Genomic DNA, 16,287 nt, shown 5'->3' with positions numbered 1-16,287 from the left:
TTCTAAAAGGTAAATTGTGTCAAAATATAACAGATTTTTAAAAAGTTTGCCAAACTCTGTTCCTGCTTTGCCATTTCCCCATCGGCAGGGCAAATTTTATTGCCCTTTATTCATTACTGTAACATTTTTTAAATTTAGATCAGATTCACTTAGCTTCCCTTAGTGCTTTTAAGCATATATTAAAAACCTTGTTAAAATATTAATGATTTAAACCAACAAAAAGCAAGGAAATGCAGAGCTGAGGTTCCCTTTGGGGAAAAAAAAATGGCAATGGTACTAATCTACACAACCAGCACAGCTAGGAACAGGGATTTAGTGATCATCTATATATCTACTTTGGAACAAAAAGAAACAATTACATTTAAGTTAATCTAATCATTGTCATTTTTGTATATAATGCTTAGTAATAACATACTTAGTAATAATGCTTAGTAATGCAGTCTCTTTGGCGTATATTCTCTCCCAGAAGCATGCATGTAATAGAGTTAGATAGGAGTTTCATGGGGAACACTTAAAAAAACTAAAATAGCAACAAAATATGACATTTAATGAATGTGACATTTGCATTCACAATTTTTTCTATTCATTTAAGAAGAAAACAATTTTGTTAGCAATTAAGAGTTTAACAGTGGTTACCTTAACTGCATATTCCATATTTGTAGCTTTATGTATACATCTCTTGCAGATAGAATAAGAACCAACCCCAATGTCTTCTTTTACTTCATATCCATCAGTAAACTGAATGCTGTTCCTGTGCAACTGCTACCAAAATAATATCATTAATTGATGATTAACTTTAAAAATATACATCATCTACATTACAAATCAATTGGAACTAGAAACATTTGTTCCCTATAGTTTTTTTAATTGATAATCTTGTTAGGTCAAAATCTTTTCAAAATCCCATAACCATCTGTTTGAATAAGATATATTATAAATCATATAAATCCCATCCATTTATAGTATATCATTCTGTGACAAGTCTACATTTGGGATTCCTGCTCTATTAATTTAAACAAATAATATGAAACAGAAGACAGATCAGAAGTCTTCCCATTAATCTTAATAAATATCACTTTTTTCTGGTTTCATCTGCCAAAATATGAATGGTAAAATAAGGTAATTTTTTTTTTTCCAAATGCAGTGCTCAGTATGAGAAATTTAGACACAGTGAATACAATCAAATTCAATGGGAATTACAGGCATCAGTAGGAATGGAAGTAGAAGTGTCATCTGAGCATGGGGATAAAAGGCAGAATGAGTGACTGTCAGCCTGTTTTGCATGGTAAGGAAATGGCACTTTGATACAGGGAAGCAGTAGGGGAGTTTGTACAAAGGATGCCTGACTTTAGCAGGAAGCCATCTGGGTATCCTGCACACATGCAAAGGGGAAATAAGAATGAGGAAGTGGTTGAAGGGGTACAGAGGAAAGGGAGCAGAGAAGTTTTGAGAAATGTTTACAAGAAGAGGAAGCAGTACAGAGAACTCCATCTGCAAGTTTGTGCAAAGAAAAGAGAACACAGCAGAAGTTGCAGAAAAACTGCTGGAGGAGATTCAGGACTGAAGGGCAATACGCAGCATAAACTCCAAGAGACTACATGGCCCCAACTCTATTAAACTCCCCACCCCACCAAGATAGCAAACTGGTTTTAAGTTTGACTTAAAAAATAAAGTTTTCTGTGAAGCTGTCTTTGCCAGAAAACAGACTCAAATGGATTTGGCAAGTGGTTACAACACATCTAAAATCAACAGCAGTTGAGGATACAAAGGAGCTAATCAATGACAATTTGTATAGTGCCTGCTCCTATTTGCTCAGCCCCCTCTGAATTTATCCCAATTAAAAATGATTTTCAACTTTACAAATTACATTTGCAGCTACTGAAAATAATGAATGTTTTCTTCTCTTTCCTCCTCTCAACCCCGTTTAGTTTCCCTTTGAAGAAAATCTCTTCCAATCCATATTCCACTCTCTTCAGTTTAAGTTTCTTGACAGCATACACCCTTTATATGGGCAAATTCCACAAGTTTTTTCTGAAGCAAATTGAGGAAATGATGGTTTATGAAAATCAAGTCATCGTCCACGTATGAGCCAACCAAATATACCAAATGTAGCTATAGTTTATGTGGTGATTTTCATACTTGTATCCAAATCCCTTGAGAAAGATAAATTAAAGGGACATTGTCAGTTTAAAATTCAAACTGTTGTCTGAATTGGAGCAATTTACCAACAGTCATGGTGGATTCTCCATCACTGACAACTTTTAAATCAAGATTGGATGGTTTTCAAAAAGGTATGCACTAGGAATTATTTGGGGAAATTCTATAACCTTGCAGGTAAGACTAGATGATCTGGCCCCGCAATCTATGAATATGATTCGATGGGTACATTAATATCCATAAATCCTCTCCACTAAACACCAGAAGTATAGAGTGTGTGCAAATAAAGTTATTATGAGCATGATAGATGTTGTAAAAAAGATATAGTTAGACAAAGAACACAAGAAGTGTCCATATTTTGATCAATCACTTTAAAGAACTCTCAGATGGCTGCAAATTGTCTATGAAAGCAGCATACATGATATTTTGTATCAGAAGTATGTTAACTTTCTACACAAACAAGTGAAAAGTTTTCAGCAATTAAATATATTTTCCAAATATATGTGAAGAAAAAATTAATGGAAGTAGGTGGTAGAAATAAAATTTTTACTTAAAAATCCCACTTGAGCCTGTCACTTTCCTTTATACCCACTTAGTCTTCTTTTCCTACAAACACGCCTGCTACTTCTCCCATGCGGTTGGCCCCATAACTATTGGCCGCAGGACCTCATACTGCTTCATATCCCTCCTTTTCCACACACTCTCCAACAATGAAATACAGTCCCATGCTAACCTTACAGAATCTAAATTTTAAAAAAGGAGCATGATGCATACTTCTCCCCTAACTCCAGCTTCATATCGTCCTTCCCCAGATCATGGAATGTCGTCTCTAACCAGAGCTTTTCATTGTTCAAAAATATGCTGTAGCAACAACAGAGCATATAGAAACAGCAAGCATTTTTCAGCTAATAGGCCAAGTGAACTACTTTCAGAAGTAATAACGTCACAATCATTAATGTGAGAGAGTCTGTGTTTAATCAGTTCTCCCAATTCTATTAGGAAACCAAAAATTCCTGTGCACCCTGACACACTAGGTTAGTTGTCAGACAACCTGTAAAGTGTTCAAGAAGTATTTTAGACTGGCATAATTCTTTATATATTTTTTAAAGAGTGTGTGCACGCATGCACACATGCGCACGTGCGTGCAGAGGGAGGAAGGGAAGGGATCATCTCTATACTCATAATTGACAGGATTTAAAATAAATGGCAATCCAAACCATCTCTACATTCTAGTTTCAAGTCATATTTCAGAAGGGTTTTGCTGCGTAGTATGAACCCAATGTTTATCCTATAACACAGAAGAAAATGATTTACATGCAATTTTTTTTTTTTTAAAAGATTGACTTTATAAAGAAAATGTAAAACATTTTCAAAATGTTAAGCCTGGATTATTCAGATATTTGAGCAGTCATTATGGCTCAGATCTAAATTGCTTGCTTTTCAGGGGTCAAACCCCATGCCTGATCACACCCAATGTATAGAAGCAGTAGGTTCTGCACTGTCAGAGGTGCTGTTCTTTGGATAAAATAATTTGAGGTGTATTTTTCTTGTCTTTAGTTGATGAAGTTTTCATGACGCTTTACGAAGAACAACAGAGGATAAACCCCAGTCTTACAGTACTATCAATATCAGTCTAATTATTATGAAGTGTTTTCAGGTATCTTATTTATGAAAGGCATGACATAAAACTACATCTTATTTTATGCAAAGGACAACTCATTTTTAAATAATTTGTTTTCATTATGTTTATTCTTCAGTAATTGCACTCACCTGAACAATTGAATGAACCCCAACAGTCTGCATTGCCTGGCTTTCATCATCTGATGCAATAGCAACGAAACTGAATCCCCGAAAAAGCTGATGTGCGTTAGCACTGGGTGGAATACCAGGTGAATCTGAAAAACAGAACAAATGTCTTGAGGAAGACTTTTCCAATTTATTCAAAAAATCCCAAAGCAGTAAGTAATCAGTATTCCTAATATGCACTGAATAAAATGAGCATAAAACCATAGTTTTAACACTGGAAAAGAATTTTACACTATAAACCGGTTTGGAGATTGTTAATTACATAAAGAATTTTTGCATCCTCAATATATAAATGCACAAGTAAAGTGCCGTTCATATCACCTACAGGCTTATATAAAATCTTTCATACAATGTAGTCAGTCAAATCTAACCAGACAGAAGACAATTTATGAAAATTAAAATGGTGAAAGTTTCTGCTACTTTTGAATACTTAAATTACAGTTAATTATTCTCTCACCTTTCGGTGTTTTTGCTGTAAATTCAGGATCAAAATAAAATGTATCCTCTGGCCTACCAGTTGCAGGTTTAAAAGGCGGATGAATTTCTCTTCTGTATAATTTCTAAAGAGAAGTCAGTGGTGAAAGTGAATTAAAAATAATTATAACAATTATAATTTCCTTATAAAGAAGCTCTTTTACTACAGTACTCACATTCCAGTCTATTGTGGAGAAAAATAAATGCCTCTTAATTTCTTCAACTCCATCTGGACCTGCCCCTAACATAAAAAAAAGGAAAAAACCGCTGTGAATAGTTTATTTATTGTGAAGAACTACTAGCAGAAATAATTATTTTTGTCTGAGTATTTTACCTAATCTGTTTGCAGGGTTTCGTTTGAAGAGCATTCGGAGAAGACTCTGTGCTTCAGGACTTAAAAACTGGGGCATTCCAAGTTTGGCTCTATACAACAAAAACACATTAATAGCATACACATGTTTTTTAGGCAAGAATCAACCATTTATTTTTTTTCTAGTCCTTCACTCTAACCACATCAGGCAAGTTAACACCATTGATAATTTGGCTTCAGATATCAGAACCAAAATAAAGTGCTGTCAATCATGTAGACATATAACCTCAAACTTCCCTATTCCAGCAGTGTAATATTTCAAGTACTAGACCAGGAACATGAGAGGCCGAGGTAGTAGGAAGGAAGGAAAATAGGTGTTGATGAAAAGGCTTACAATTAGTTGTTTTTTGTAATCAACTGTTACCAGTCTGTGGCAAGTAAGCCAGTCTCCTTGACAAAGAGAAAAGCAGTCCTGGGAGAATCTCTGATCTAAGAAAATGGTCAAAATTTGGGATGCAATCTAAATATCCATGTAATACTACAGGCAGGAACTGCTGAGTTAGAAGACACAAGTAGGACATATCCTGAGACCATTAGAAAAACACTGAATGCTCCCCTCACGGCAAAGAGGCAAACAAGTAGGTGGCAAGAAAAAGCAGTATCTGGTATAATAGTGGATGTCCTGATAGCCACAATGATCAGAGTTTGGAAAGAGACCATTTGTCATGTACGTGTCTAATTCTTTTTCCCCTCATTTCACCAGTTTGTCAATCCTGCCTTATTTTCAAAATGAAAAACTGGAATATGTGACAGTAAAGGGAAAGATGTGAAGACAAACAGTATTTAGCCCTCTATTTTAGAGTCATCCTTACTGCCCCCATGACCTCTTATGGTAATTTTCCTGACAACACAGACCTGGGAATTTTTTAGGGGGGATTTATTACCCTATTTCAAGTCAACTTATTTCTTGCATCTCTTCTTGTTCTCTTTCTGAGTTTTTGGTTTTGCCTTTTCTGTACTTCTATTTTCTCACACTATCGCAAGCTCCTCACACTACCTTTCCTCTCCACATCTAATGGTGCACACACATCTATCACATCTCAGTCTGTACCCTCCTTTTTCATCAGATACTGTGGTGATGGCATGGTGTAAGAGATTGGGATCCGTTACCTACTGTAACTATGGTTCTTTGAGATGTGATGCAGATGTGTATTCCAAATAGGGGAGTATGCGCCCTGCTCTCCGGAGACTTTTGCCTAGTAGTACCTGTAGAGGGGCACTGCTTGGACCTCATGCCTTTAGCCCCTCTCCTGGCTATATGAGGCAGTGCTACCAGACCCCACTCAGTTCCTTTGTACCAAATGTCCAGGGGAAGACTGATACAGAAGGGATCGAGGATGGGTCATGGAATACATGTCTGCATCACATCTCAAAGAACCACAGATACAATAAATAACAAACAGTTTCTTTTCTTTGAGTAGATGCAGATGTATATTCCAAGTAGGTGACTAGCGAGCAGTACTTCCATCTGTAGGTGGGTTTCGGAGGTTACCTGAGTAAGGACCGCTCTTCCAACATTAACGTCTGCTCTGAAAGAAGCAGAGATCACGTAACAGTCTGTAAATTTATGTACGGATGACTATGTGGCCACCCTACAAATGTCCAATATGGAAATATCATTGAGGAATGTCACCAACGTTGCCTGCACTCTCACTGAATGCGCCCATATCTGCTGAAGTGGTGTAGCCGACACTGTCTCATACGCAGTCTTGATACAAGATGTTATCCATCTAGAGATAGTCTGCACAGAGACTGCTTGACCCTTCATGAGGTCTGCATATGATAGGAACAGGCAACACGAAGCATGAAACTGTTCAGTCCTGTTAAAAAAAAAAAAAAAAAAGCTAGACCAGTGGTTCTCAACCTGTGACCCAATCAGCACAGAGCTGCGGACAATGTGACATTCTCAGGGCCATACAAGTAGCACTGGATGCATCCCACAATGGTAAAAAGGTTGAGAATCACTGGGCTAGACAGCATCTATCATCTAACATATGGAGGCGTTGTTCCTCCAGGGAGGAATGCGGCTTAGGGAAAAATACAGGCAAGTACACACTTTGGTTCAAATGAAACTGAGAGACCACCTTGGATACAAGCTTCAGATGTGGCCGGAGTATAACCTTGTCCTTGGAGAACTGTAAGGAGGCCCAGCTATCAGGGCCTGTAACTCACACCCCCTCCTTGCACATGTGATGGCTATCAAGAATGTTGTTTTATGAGACAAGAGGGGCAGTGGTCAGGAAGCAAGGGGCTCGAATGGAGTTCCCATTAGAGCTGCTAAGACCATGTTCAGATCCCAACAAGGGGACTGACCTTTGGACTGGAGGATGCAGGGAGAGCACTCCTTTCAGAAATCTCATCACCACTGCATTGGAGAAAGCCGATCTCCCTTGGATAGGTGGATGAAATGCCAATATTGCTGCCAAGTGTACTCTGAGAGAACTGAGTGCTAAGTCAAATTCCTGAAGGTGTAGCAGGTAATCCAAGATATCCTGGATAGAAGTCTCCACTGGATGGGTTCCATGGGCCAAGGACCACACAGAAAATCTCTTTTACTTTGCCAAGTAGGCCGTTCTAGCGGAAGGCTTCTTACTGTTAAATAGGACCTGTTGGACAGCCTTGAGCAGCGCTCTTCCTCCTTGTTCAGTCATGCAGCAGCCACTCTGTAAGGTGAAGGGAGCTAATCGGCGGATGCAGAGTGCAGCCGCAATCATGTGTGAGGTCAGGAAGGAGAAGTAGCAGCAGTATGGGAGGCTGAACTGAAAGGGCAAGAACCAGCACTGCTTTGGCCATGTCAGGGCAATCAGGATAAGCCTGGTTCCATGTGCCTTGAGCTTGGTGACGACATGGGGAATGATCAGGATAGGAGGGAATGCATACAGCAGAGTCTACTGCCAGTTGCAGAGGAAAGCGTCAGAGAGGGAACCTGAGCTGAGCCCCTTCCGAGAGCAGAATAGATGACACTTCCTATTTTCCCTCATCACAAAGAGGTTGATTGTGGAGCTGTCCTTTGGATGATTTTCGCAATGTGGTTTCTCTAATTTCAGGGATCATTTGTGGCTTGGAGAGAAAAACCTGACATGATCTGTGAGGCGATTCTGGACTCCTGGTAAGTGGACAGCTACCAGGGTGATGGCCTCTTTGACACAGAATTGCACAGTTGATTGTCTATAGGAAGAATGATCTGGAGTGGGCTCTCCCTTGTTTGTTCACACAGTACACCGGGGCAGTATTGTTGGTGAGTATGTGAACCACTGAATGCCTGCTGCGGTCCCGGAAGGCATGACGTGCACTGTGGATGACCCTAAGCTCCAGCTCGCTGAAGGCCTCTGACCCGCAGTGGAAGGCAGTAGCACTTTCCGAACTGGAGGGCCATCTGTGGCCTGAGAAAGGATTTGGTACCAAGTCAGGTTTCAGGGCTTGTTCAAACAGGTGCTGCTTAAGGGGAAGGTCTCATGCCATCTGAGTCATCTTTTTAAATGATCTACAGATTGAACAGCACACTTGAAGGTGGACTTTGCCAAGGCAGAGCAAGCACCTCCTGTAGGGTCACTGTTAGGAATTGCCACTTCACATGAAGGGCAATGCTTGAATGCTAGTGAGGGCGTCACCAGGGAGCACTACCGCTACACTATAGTCTAGAACTTTTACTCTAACACTAACTAGACTATATACAATAAAACTAGGCTAAGAGGACGAAGTGCAAAGTTATGAAATGATAGCCACACAGAGTTCTGACTCTAGATGACGGATGGTGAGAAGGAACTGGGGGGGTGAGGGAGAAATGGGGGTTTGAGGCAGTGCTGTCTCACATAGCCAACGGAGGGGCTAAAGGAATGAGGGCCACTCCTCTACGGGTACTGCTAGGTAAAAGGCTCTGGCGGGTGGGGTGCACAAACACCTACTTGAAATACACATCTGCTTCTATACGAAGAAAGATGCAATTACCTTTCCCCCCTCCCATAACCTGTCTCCCCATCACATCCCAAAGTTTCTTCCATTCCTCTACACTTCCACAACGATCCCCAACACAGACTACAAGAGGGTATCCAACTTCCCCTCTATTCTGAGGGAGAGGTGCCATCAGCCAAGCTACTTGCAGGAGAGTGCCACCTCCCCACTACCACATATCACACCATTAATCAAGTCCTTACTAAATTGCCAAATTTCCCATCTCCTCCTGCACGGGAGAAGTTGGAGAAAATCTCTCTCTCTATTGGCTCTTCAGTATTGTAGTACACATTATGAAAAAGATCAGTTGGCTGGTGATGATGGTGCTTGATCATCAGCTACTCCTCTGGTGATCATGAACCTCTTGTAGTTACATCCTCGCATGTGCATTTTCTACGCAGTGCCTTTTACTGCACTCATTCTACAAGATGATATTTCCATTCATGGCTGAATAGCAGTTGAGCGATAGACAGTAAAGAGCAGGGTGCTGCTGCCTGATGGCTGCTGAAGGACAACCATGTGGACTTGTAGCACAAGAGAGCTATTGCAGGCCACAGACCAGGAGACCGGATGTGTTGGGATTATACTGAAAGATTAAAAATTACTTTTTAAATAGATAATCATCCAAGAGAGCTCCTCAAACTAGAATGTGAGGCTTGGTCTACACTACAGAATTAGGTCAACGTAAGGCAGCTTACGTCAACATAATTATATTAGTGTCTACACTAGAATGCTGCTTCCACCGAAGTAAGTGGTCTGCTACACCAACATGACTTCATCTCCATGAGAGGCATAGCACTTACGTTGGTGTAGTTAGAGCGATGCAGTGTCTATATAGATGCTGCATTACTTGCTTCAGCTGTTGGCTGTCATTCTTGTCAATTTCATAACTGTGGATCAGAGCAGCAGCAGGGCTTGCAGCTGGAAATGTGAAATTGACAAAAATGTCAATTTCACTGCTGGTAGGCTCCCTGCTGTGAAGCTGATCCTGGTGCTGGGCTCACAGCTGGAGCCCCAACCCCCTACCCTGGGGTGGCAGCCCAAGTTATGAGCCTGACATGGGGCTCAATTTTACAGCACAGAGCCTATGCAGTAAAATTGATATTCTTGTCAATTTCAGGGCTCCAGCTGTGAGCCTGGGTTACCACTCTGAGTTGCAGGCAGCTGTGAAATTTACAAGAATTTTGATTTCACTGCTGGTAGGCTCCTTGAGCCCATGACTGGCTCTCAGCTCAAGCTGTGACCTTGGGGCGGGTGTGGGGCTCCTGCTGTGAACCCTGTTTGGCTGTCAGCGCCCCTCCTTCAGTCAGTGCAAGCACACCACTGACAGAAGGAGGGTAGTGTGGACAGCAATAGCCAATTGAAGAACTGTGGTGGCTGTAGGCTGACCTAAATTAAGTAGTGTAGACCAGCCCTAACTATGGCAAGTCAAGATGGGACACTGACTGCTTTGAGAAAACCAAATCTATGCTTAAAAGCAGAAGTGTCACTGACCTTCTGGAGAAGTAGCTCAATGGACAAAGAAAGAGAATCCAGTTGAAACTCCAGAGTTTTTGCATCTACCAGATGAAGTAGTGCATCCGACTGTACTAAGGGGCCTGTAGTTGCAGGACATAACTCCCTTTCCTTAAATTGCAGTGACTAGGACTGTCGTTGCTTGATTTCTGTTATGACAGAGGACCCTTCTGTAAATCCTCAACTGGTCACTGCACGCAGCAGAAAGCAAAAATGACTACTGTTAATGGAGAGTTTCTAGGTTATACAGCTCCATGAGTGACAGCAATCTTGTCTCCAGTTGCTAATGGGTGGAGACAAATCCTATATAAAAGCATTGGATAGGAAAAGAGTTGCATACAAAATTAATCTCACTACTGCAAACTATGTATGATTCCTTCAAATGACAAAACTTCTTAATTTTAAACAAACAAAAAACTTTCTTGGTCCTGACTTGAAAGCAAAGTACCCAAGCAAATGTAAGTGCACTGTAGGAAGAGTGCATTGTGTGTGAATTTACGGGGAAGAGGAGTAATAGTGAAGTAACGTGCCTCAAACAGTGCACAGTGGAACATGTGTTTCGTACACCAGTCCTACAATTGTAAACGGTTCTAAGAGTATTTGGGAGGAGAGACATGAGACAGTTCAGTACTACAGTTCTTTATTTTATAATCACATTTTTGTACAATAATCCCAATTAAACAATATAGTATCAAAGTTGAAATTAAAATCTAGAAGATGAAGAGAATAAGAGTATAGGCAAGGGAGAAAAGATGTGTGCTCAGATGAGATATGAAAATAGTTGAAGAGTCAATTAGCCAAAAAGACGTAGGAAGGCTGTTTCACATGGCAGAGTACAGAGAAGACTCTCTTACACCAACTGAAGAAAGGTTGCACTGAAGGATAGAGAGAAGTCCTATGTGGATAAGCAGAGTAAGGGATGTAAAGATGTGGTGTATGAGAGGTAGGCAGAAACAAACCTAGTTTTAAAAAATGAGGTGGGAAATCTGAATTGGCTCCTGAGATTTATGGGGGAAGCAACTGTCTCAGACTGGCCTTGATGTATGGTTTTGTGCTTCTCGTACATGATACTCCTGAGGGAATTCTCATAAAAAAATTAAACACTCTGCGCACAATATTTTACAATTCTGCAAAATTCAGCATATTTTATTTGTCAAAACAATACTATACAATCACACTAGTTTCAGTTATTTTGGTAATTTATTTCAAAATACCTAGCAGCAACTATATGTGGCCAGTCTACACTACCAGCTAAGTTGGCACCACTGCGATGGATGCAGCAGTGTCAGTTAAGTGGATCTGGCGAAGACATGCTAAGTCAATAGGAGAGTGCTTTCTTGTCGATGTCTACACTCCACCTCCCCAAGAGATGGAAGCTATGTTGACGGGAGAGTGTCTCCCATCAAAATAGCACGGTTTAGACACAGCTATAAGTCGACCCAAGTTATGTCAGCTTCAGTTACCTAACTCATGTAACTGAACTAGTGTGACTTAGATTGATCTACAGATTTAGTATAGACCAGCCTGATGTCTGTAACAATACAGACACAAAAAACTCCTTGAAGAGCAGAGTTAAGGAAACCCTTAAGACAATTCAGTTCCTGTTTCTCTCTCCTCACCCCCCAGAGCCCAGCATGGGGGCCAGGCCAGACATCCATACCCTTCCTCCCAGAGCCTAGCTTCAGGGCAACTTGCGTGCACTTCCTCCCCACCAGAGCCCAGTTACAGGCTCACCAGCCAGATACCTGCACCCCCTACCTCCCAGAATCCAGCTGTGGTACCCCTCCCCCCCCAGAGCTCAGGGATCCAGAGGGAGAAACAGCCTGATGTTGGGTGCCGGGCTTATATGGAGCTTCATGCACACCACCTCCTTCCTTGAGGGTGTGTGGGGAACTGCAGCTGCCTGGTAGGCTCCAGCTCCCTTCCCTGCCCCCAGCAGCATCATCTACCTGCAAGCTGGACTTTGAGGTATCCAGCAGCTCTGCAGCCCATTTCTGTGGTGGTGGGAGGGGGAGGAAATTTGCACAAAAAACATTAATTTTGGTGCAAATTCTGCATTGCACAGTGGCGCAGAATTCCCCCATGAGTAACATGAGGTGGGCAGCACTGCTTGAGTTCGGAGCATTAGAATTTAGCAATAATTAAGATTAACAGAAGATGATGACATGAGGATTTCAGCCATGGGATTTCAGCCAATGGCATAAACTGGAATTGATAAATAGATTTACAAATGTAAGATGCAGAAGGAAAAGGAAACTTCAAGGCCAAGGATGGCATGTAAAAAATAAGCAAATGGGAGAGCTGAGCCAGACAGGGCAAGAAAAGAGATGGATTATGTTTACTGATGCACCTCTTTATCTGAAAGATATTTAGTTGAAGGAATCTGAGAGGAAACCATAATTTTAATTTTTCAAAACAGCCTGTCAATGGACAGGGAGGAGTCATTAAAGCTCTCTAAAGATACAATTTGGAATCAATATGTAAGTCAGTGGTCGGCAACGTTTGGCACGTGGCCCTTCAGGGTAATCTGCTAGTGGGCCATGAGACATTTTGTTTACGTTGACCGCCCACAGGCACGGCTTCCCGCAGCTCCCAGTGGCCGTGGTTTGCCGCTCCCAGCCAATGGAAGCTGTGTGAAGCAGTGCTGGTCAGCAGATTACCCTAATGGGCCACATGCAGAAGGTTGCCAACCCCTGATAAGTAGCTAAGACTGAGGTTATAGATAAAATGACAAAAGGGGGAAAACAGAGTGAGGGATCGAGAGCCTTGTCAGATTCCCCAGTGGAAGGGTCTTAGCACGGAACAGTTAAAGAGAAACAGAAATAGCATCGTTGACAATGGAGGTAGTGTAAGGAGCAGGGGGAGAAGGAAACAAACAGGAAAAGATGAGGGAGACTATTTTCTTAAAAGATGGAGTTATGTCAGAAATGTGTAGGGTGCAATAAATAGGAAGGCAGAAGAGGATAATGAAATATCATGGGCACAAAAGAGAAACAGAAATAGTAGCTTGATAGGTAGGAATGCAACCCTGATAAGAAGAAACCGGAGATTCCTTCACAAGTAAAGACAAAGTCTGGAAGGGGAAGAGTTTCACAATATCAAAGATTGTACTGAGATCAAGGAGAGACAGCAAGTCTTTTGTTAGAAGAAATAAGATCATTAACTACATGACGGTAAGCAATTTCCATGCTATAACTAAAGCAAACCCAAAGCCCATACTGGGAAAACAGTCAAGGATACTGTCAGTAAGATAACTCAAAAGGTTAGAGATAGCGCAAGTTCATGAGGGTCAAAGGTGGATGCAGATTTTGGAAAGCTGGGAGGAAGGTACCAGGGGAGAGCATCGTTGGCAATGGAGGTAGTGTAAGGAGCAGGGGGAGAAGGAAACAAACAGGAAAAGATGAGGGAGACTATTTTCTTAAAAGATGGAGTTATGTCAGAAATGTGTAGGGTGCAATAAATAGGAAGGCAGAAGAGGATAATGAAATATCATGGGCACAAAACTGAGGAGAAGTTGGGGCTCAAGAAGATATTGTTATAAATTAGGGAAATATTAGATTAAAAGGATGATATGAAATTATTTGCAACTGGTAACGGAAAGGATTGGAGGAACAGGCAAATTAGGTGGGTGGAAAAGGGAATTTATAAAGTGGAATAGGAATAGGGAGTGAGGATTTACCAACACCTTGGAAAATGAGGGAGAAGAAATTAGATTTGCAGCATAGAGGACATCCCTGTAGAAAACATAAGTAAGAGTGTACTCACTTGAGAATCATAGTCATGGTTTCTTTTCTGTCTTTCCCTTGGAAAGGTAGAGTACCCGTGAGCATTTCAAACTGTACAGAGTAAAATTTGCATCAATTACATTAAAAGATTTGGACGAAACCTAATTTTTGATAAAACTACTTAACAGAATAATCTTTTAAAAGACTATGCAAAGCAACTGCTTGTGCTACAAGTTTTAATTATTTCAAACATCTGGAAGCACTTACTGAATTTCAGGTTGCAGAACAGTTTCCATCATATTACTCTGTGTTCACAGACTTCTAACTTTATGAAAAATTCACCGTTTCATCAGCTGCAATTCTCTATGCTTGTTTTTTCCCCTAAATACAACTTTCTTTGGGAGCTTGAGCAAAATAACTTTAGTTATCTGACAGGTTTCAGAGTGGTAGCCGGGTTAGTCTGCATCAGCAAAAGCAACGAGGAGTCCTTGTGGCACCTCAGAGACTAACAAATTTATTTGGGCATAAGCTTGCCCACGAAAGCTTATGCCCAAATAAATTTGTTAGTATTTAAGGTGCCACAAGGACTTCTCATTGTTTTTTGTTTTTTTTTCAGTTATCGGAGTTTTTCAAGGAGGTAAAAAATATTGCCAGATGTCTAAATAATGGTGAAACAATGTAAATAGTCTTTACTAGAAGAAAAAAAAAGTAGTTGGATAATGAAGTTATTCACAATTAAAAAGTGGTTATTGCTAGGTACAGGGGAATGTATGAGGACTTGCACTTAGAAGACCTGCACTGTACATGCATACATATTTTACAATACCTTTTAATGGGCCACCACCACTTTTAAAATACTGTTCTATTCTGAAAGTGACTGTATAAAAGAGCTTTGCAGTATTGGAGCCGTGTTGGTCCCAGGATATTAGAGAGACAAGACAGGAAGAGCTCTGTGGAGCTTGTCTCTTTTACCATCAGAAGTTGGTCCAATAACAGAAAATGCCTCACCCACCTTGTCTGTATAAATGAGGCACATTCTTAGTTTACAAACCTGGTGTCTCTGTATTCAGGTTCATACCTGCTTTGAAAAAAAAAGTTAACTACCATTTACTCTTGCAAGCACTATAGAGCCAACTGTGTTCTGCTATTCAGGTTCATAAAATTGTTTAAATAATTGTTTATTAATCTCCAATTGCAAGGCCAATTTCATCTCCTGTGCAGACTCATTGGACGCAATAAAGTTGCATGGTATAACTGACGGCAGACGTTTTATTACTGTGGATGATTCATGAGATAACATCACAAGCTATATTCTTTTTAACAGTTAGAAAAATATCTTATTTGTAATCTGAACAAATATGACCTGCAACAAAATATGGTATCACATAATGCCATTTTTACTGTCACCTTTAAGAGTACAGTAAAAGTATACTTTAAGCTGTTGAAGTAGCTTAAGTACTTTCATAAATGCACACTTGTCAAATTATGTAATTATCAGTTTTAGCACTTATTCCACTATATGGCAGTTTAAGTCATCCTACATATTCAAGGTAGTTTAAAAGGTTAAATCTTTCACATGTTGTGAGGTTGTGTTAGGTGCTTACGTAACAGTAAGACAGTTTAAGTGCTTATGCCTTCAAGGTTTTTTGCTTCATAAAACCTAGAGAATTTAATTTAAAAATATGTTAATGATGTTTTATGGTTGGTCACTTAAAATCACCAAGTCATGAAATGATAAAGTTCAGGTTTGATCATCTATGTTAATGTAGTCATATTGCACACACAGTATCTTCTATTCCTGATTTTTCATTACGGCCCAAAAGTTTGAAATTGTAATCAGGAATTCTGAGTGAACAATAACCTGACTACATAGGCAATTGCAGTAGTCTCAGATACAAAATATGCAAGTACAATAGCACTCATGCCGTTCTTAAAACTAATGCCTAAATAGCTAGCTTTTTATAAAAATTATTTCTTAAAACGTACAGGGATATCAGACGCTGCCAACTTAACATAGCAGTTGGAGCCTGGAATTTGGAGCCTGGAATTTTGCATTTCCTGACTTTAGAAACAAATTGTTCAACTAACCATTTTTTTCTATTTAATATAATGCTAATATAGTATAATTTCACTACTTATTACTTTGCTGAACTACAAATCTGATAATCTTACCACACTTCTTGGCAAAGTGTGCTGGAGAAAGGTCTAATCTTACCAAGACTATTTTTTAAAATTTACTCTGTACATTCAATTGTGTACTATGAAATACATAATTAAAATTCAACTACC

The 16,287-nt window shown here is 40.1% G+C and overlaps 1 protein-coding gene across 2 annotated transcripts in view; it reads right to left on the bottom strand.

Moving 5' to 3' along the window:
• RPS6KA3 (ribosomal protein S6 kinase A3) overlaps nucleotides 1-16,287 on the bottom strand; it is a 134,677-nt gene that overhangs the window by 28,423 nt on the left and 89,967 nt on the right. Inside the window, exons 10-15 of one of the 2 annotated variants that reach the window (XM_050936542.1) lie at nucleotides 14,039-14,109; nucleotides 4,772-4,860; nucleotides 4,614-4,678; nucleotides 4,421-4,523; nucleotides 3,928-4,052; nucleotides 637-762 (exon numbers count right to left, since the gene is read on the bottom strand). In XM_050936542.1, coding sequence (XP_050792499.1) covers nucleotides 637-762; nucleotides 3,928-4,052; nucleotides 4,421-4,523; nucleotides 4,614-4,678; nucleotides 4,772-4,860; nucleotides 14,039-14,109 — 579 coding nt within the window. The remainder of the gene's footprint in view (nucleotides 1-636; nucleotides 763-3,927; nucleotides 4,053-4,420; nucleotides 4,524-4,613; nucleotides 4,679-4,771; nucleotides 4,861-14,038; nucleotides 14,110-16,287) is intronic. The other variant, XM_050936543.1, reaches the window with a different exon arrangement.

The sequence above is a fragment of the Gopherus flavomarginatus genome, chromosome 1 (assembly GCF_025201925.1).
Source record: "Gopherus flavomarginatus isolate rGopFla2 chromosome 1, rGopFla2.mat.asm, whole genome shotgun sequence".
Taxonomy (NCBI): Eukaryota; Metazoa; Chordata; order Testudines; family Testudinidae; genus Gopherus; species Gopherus flavomarginatus.
Note: the sequence above shows the minus strand (reverse complement) of the source record. Positions and strands in the feature narration are given on the sequence as shown.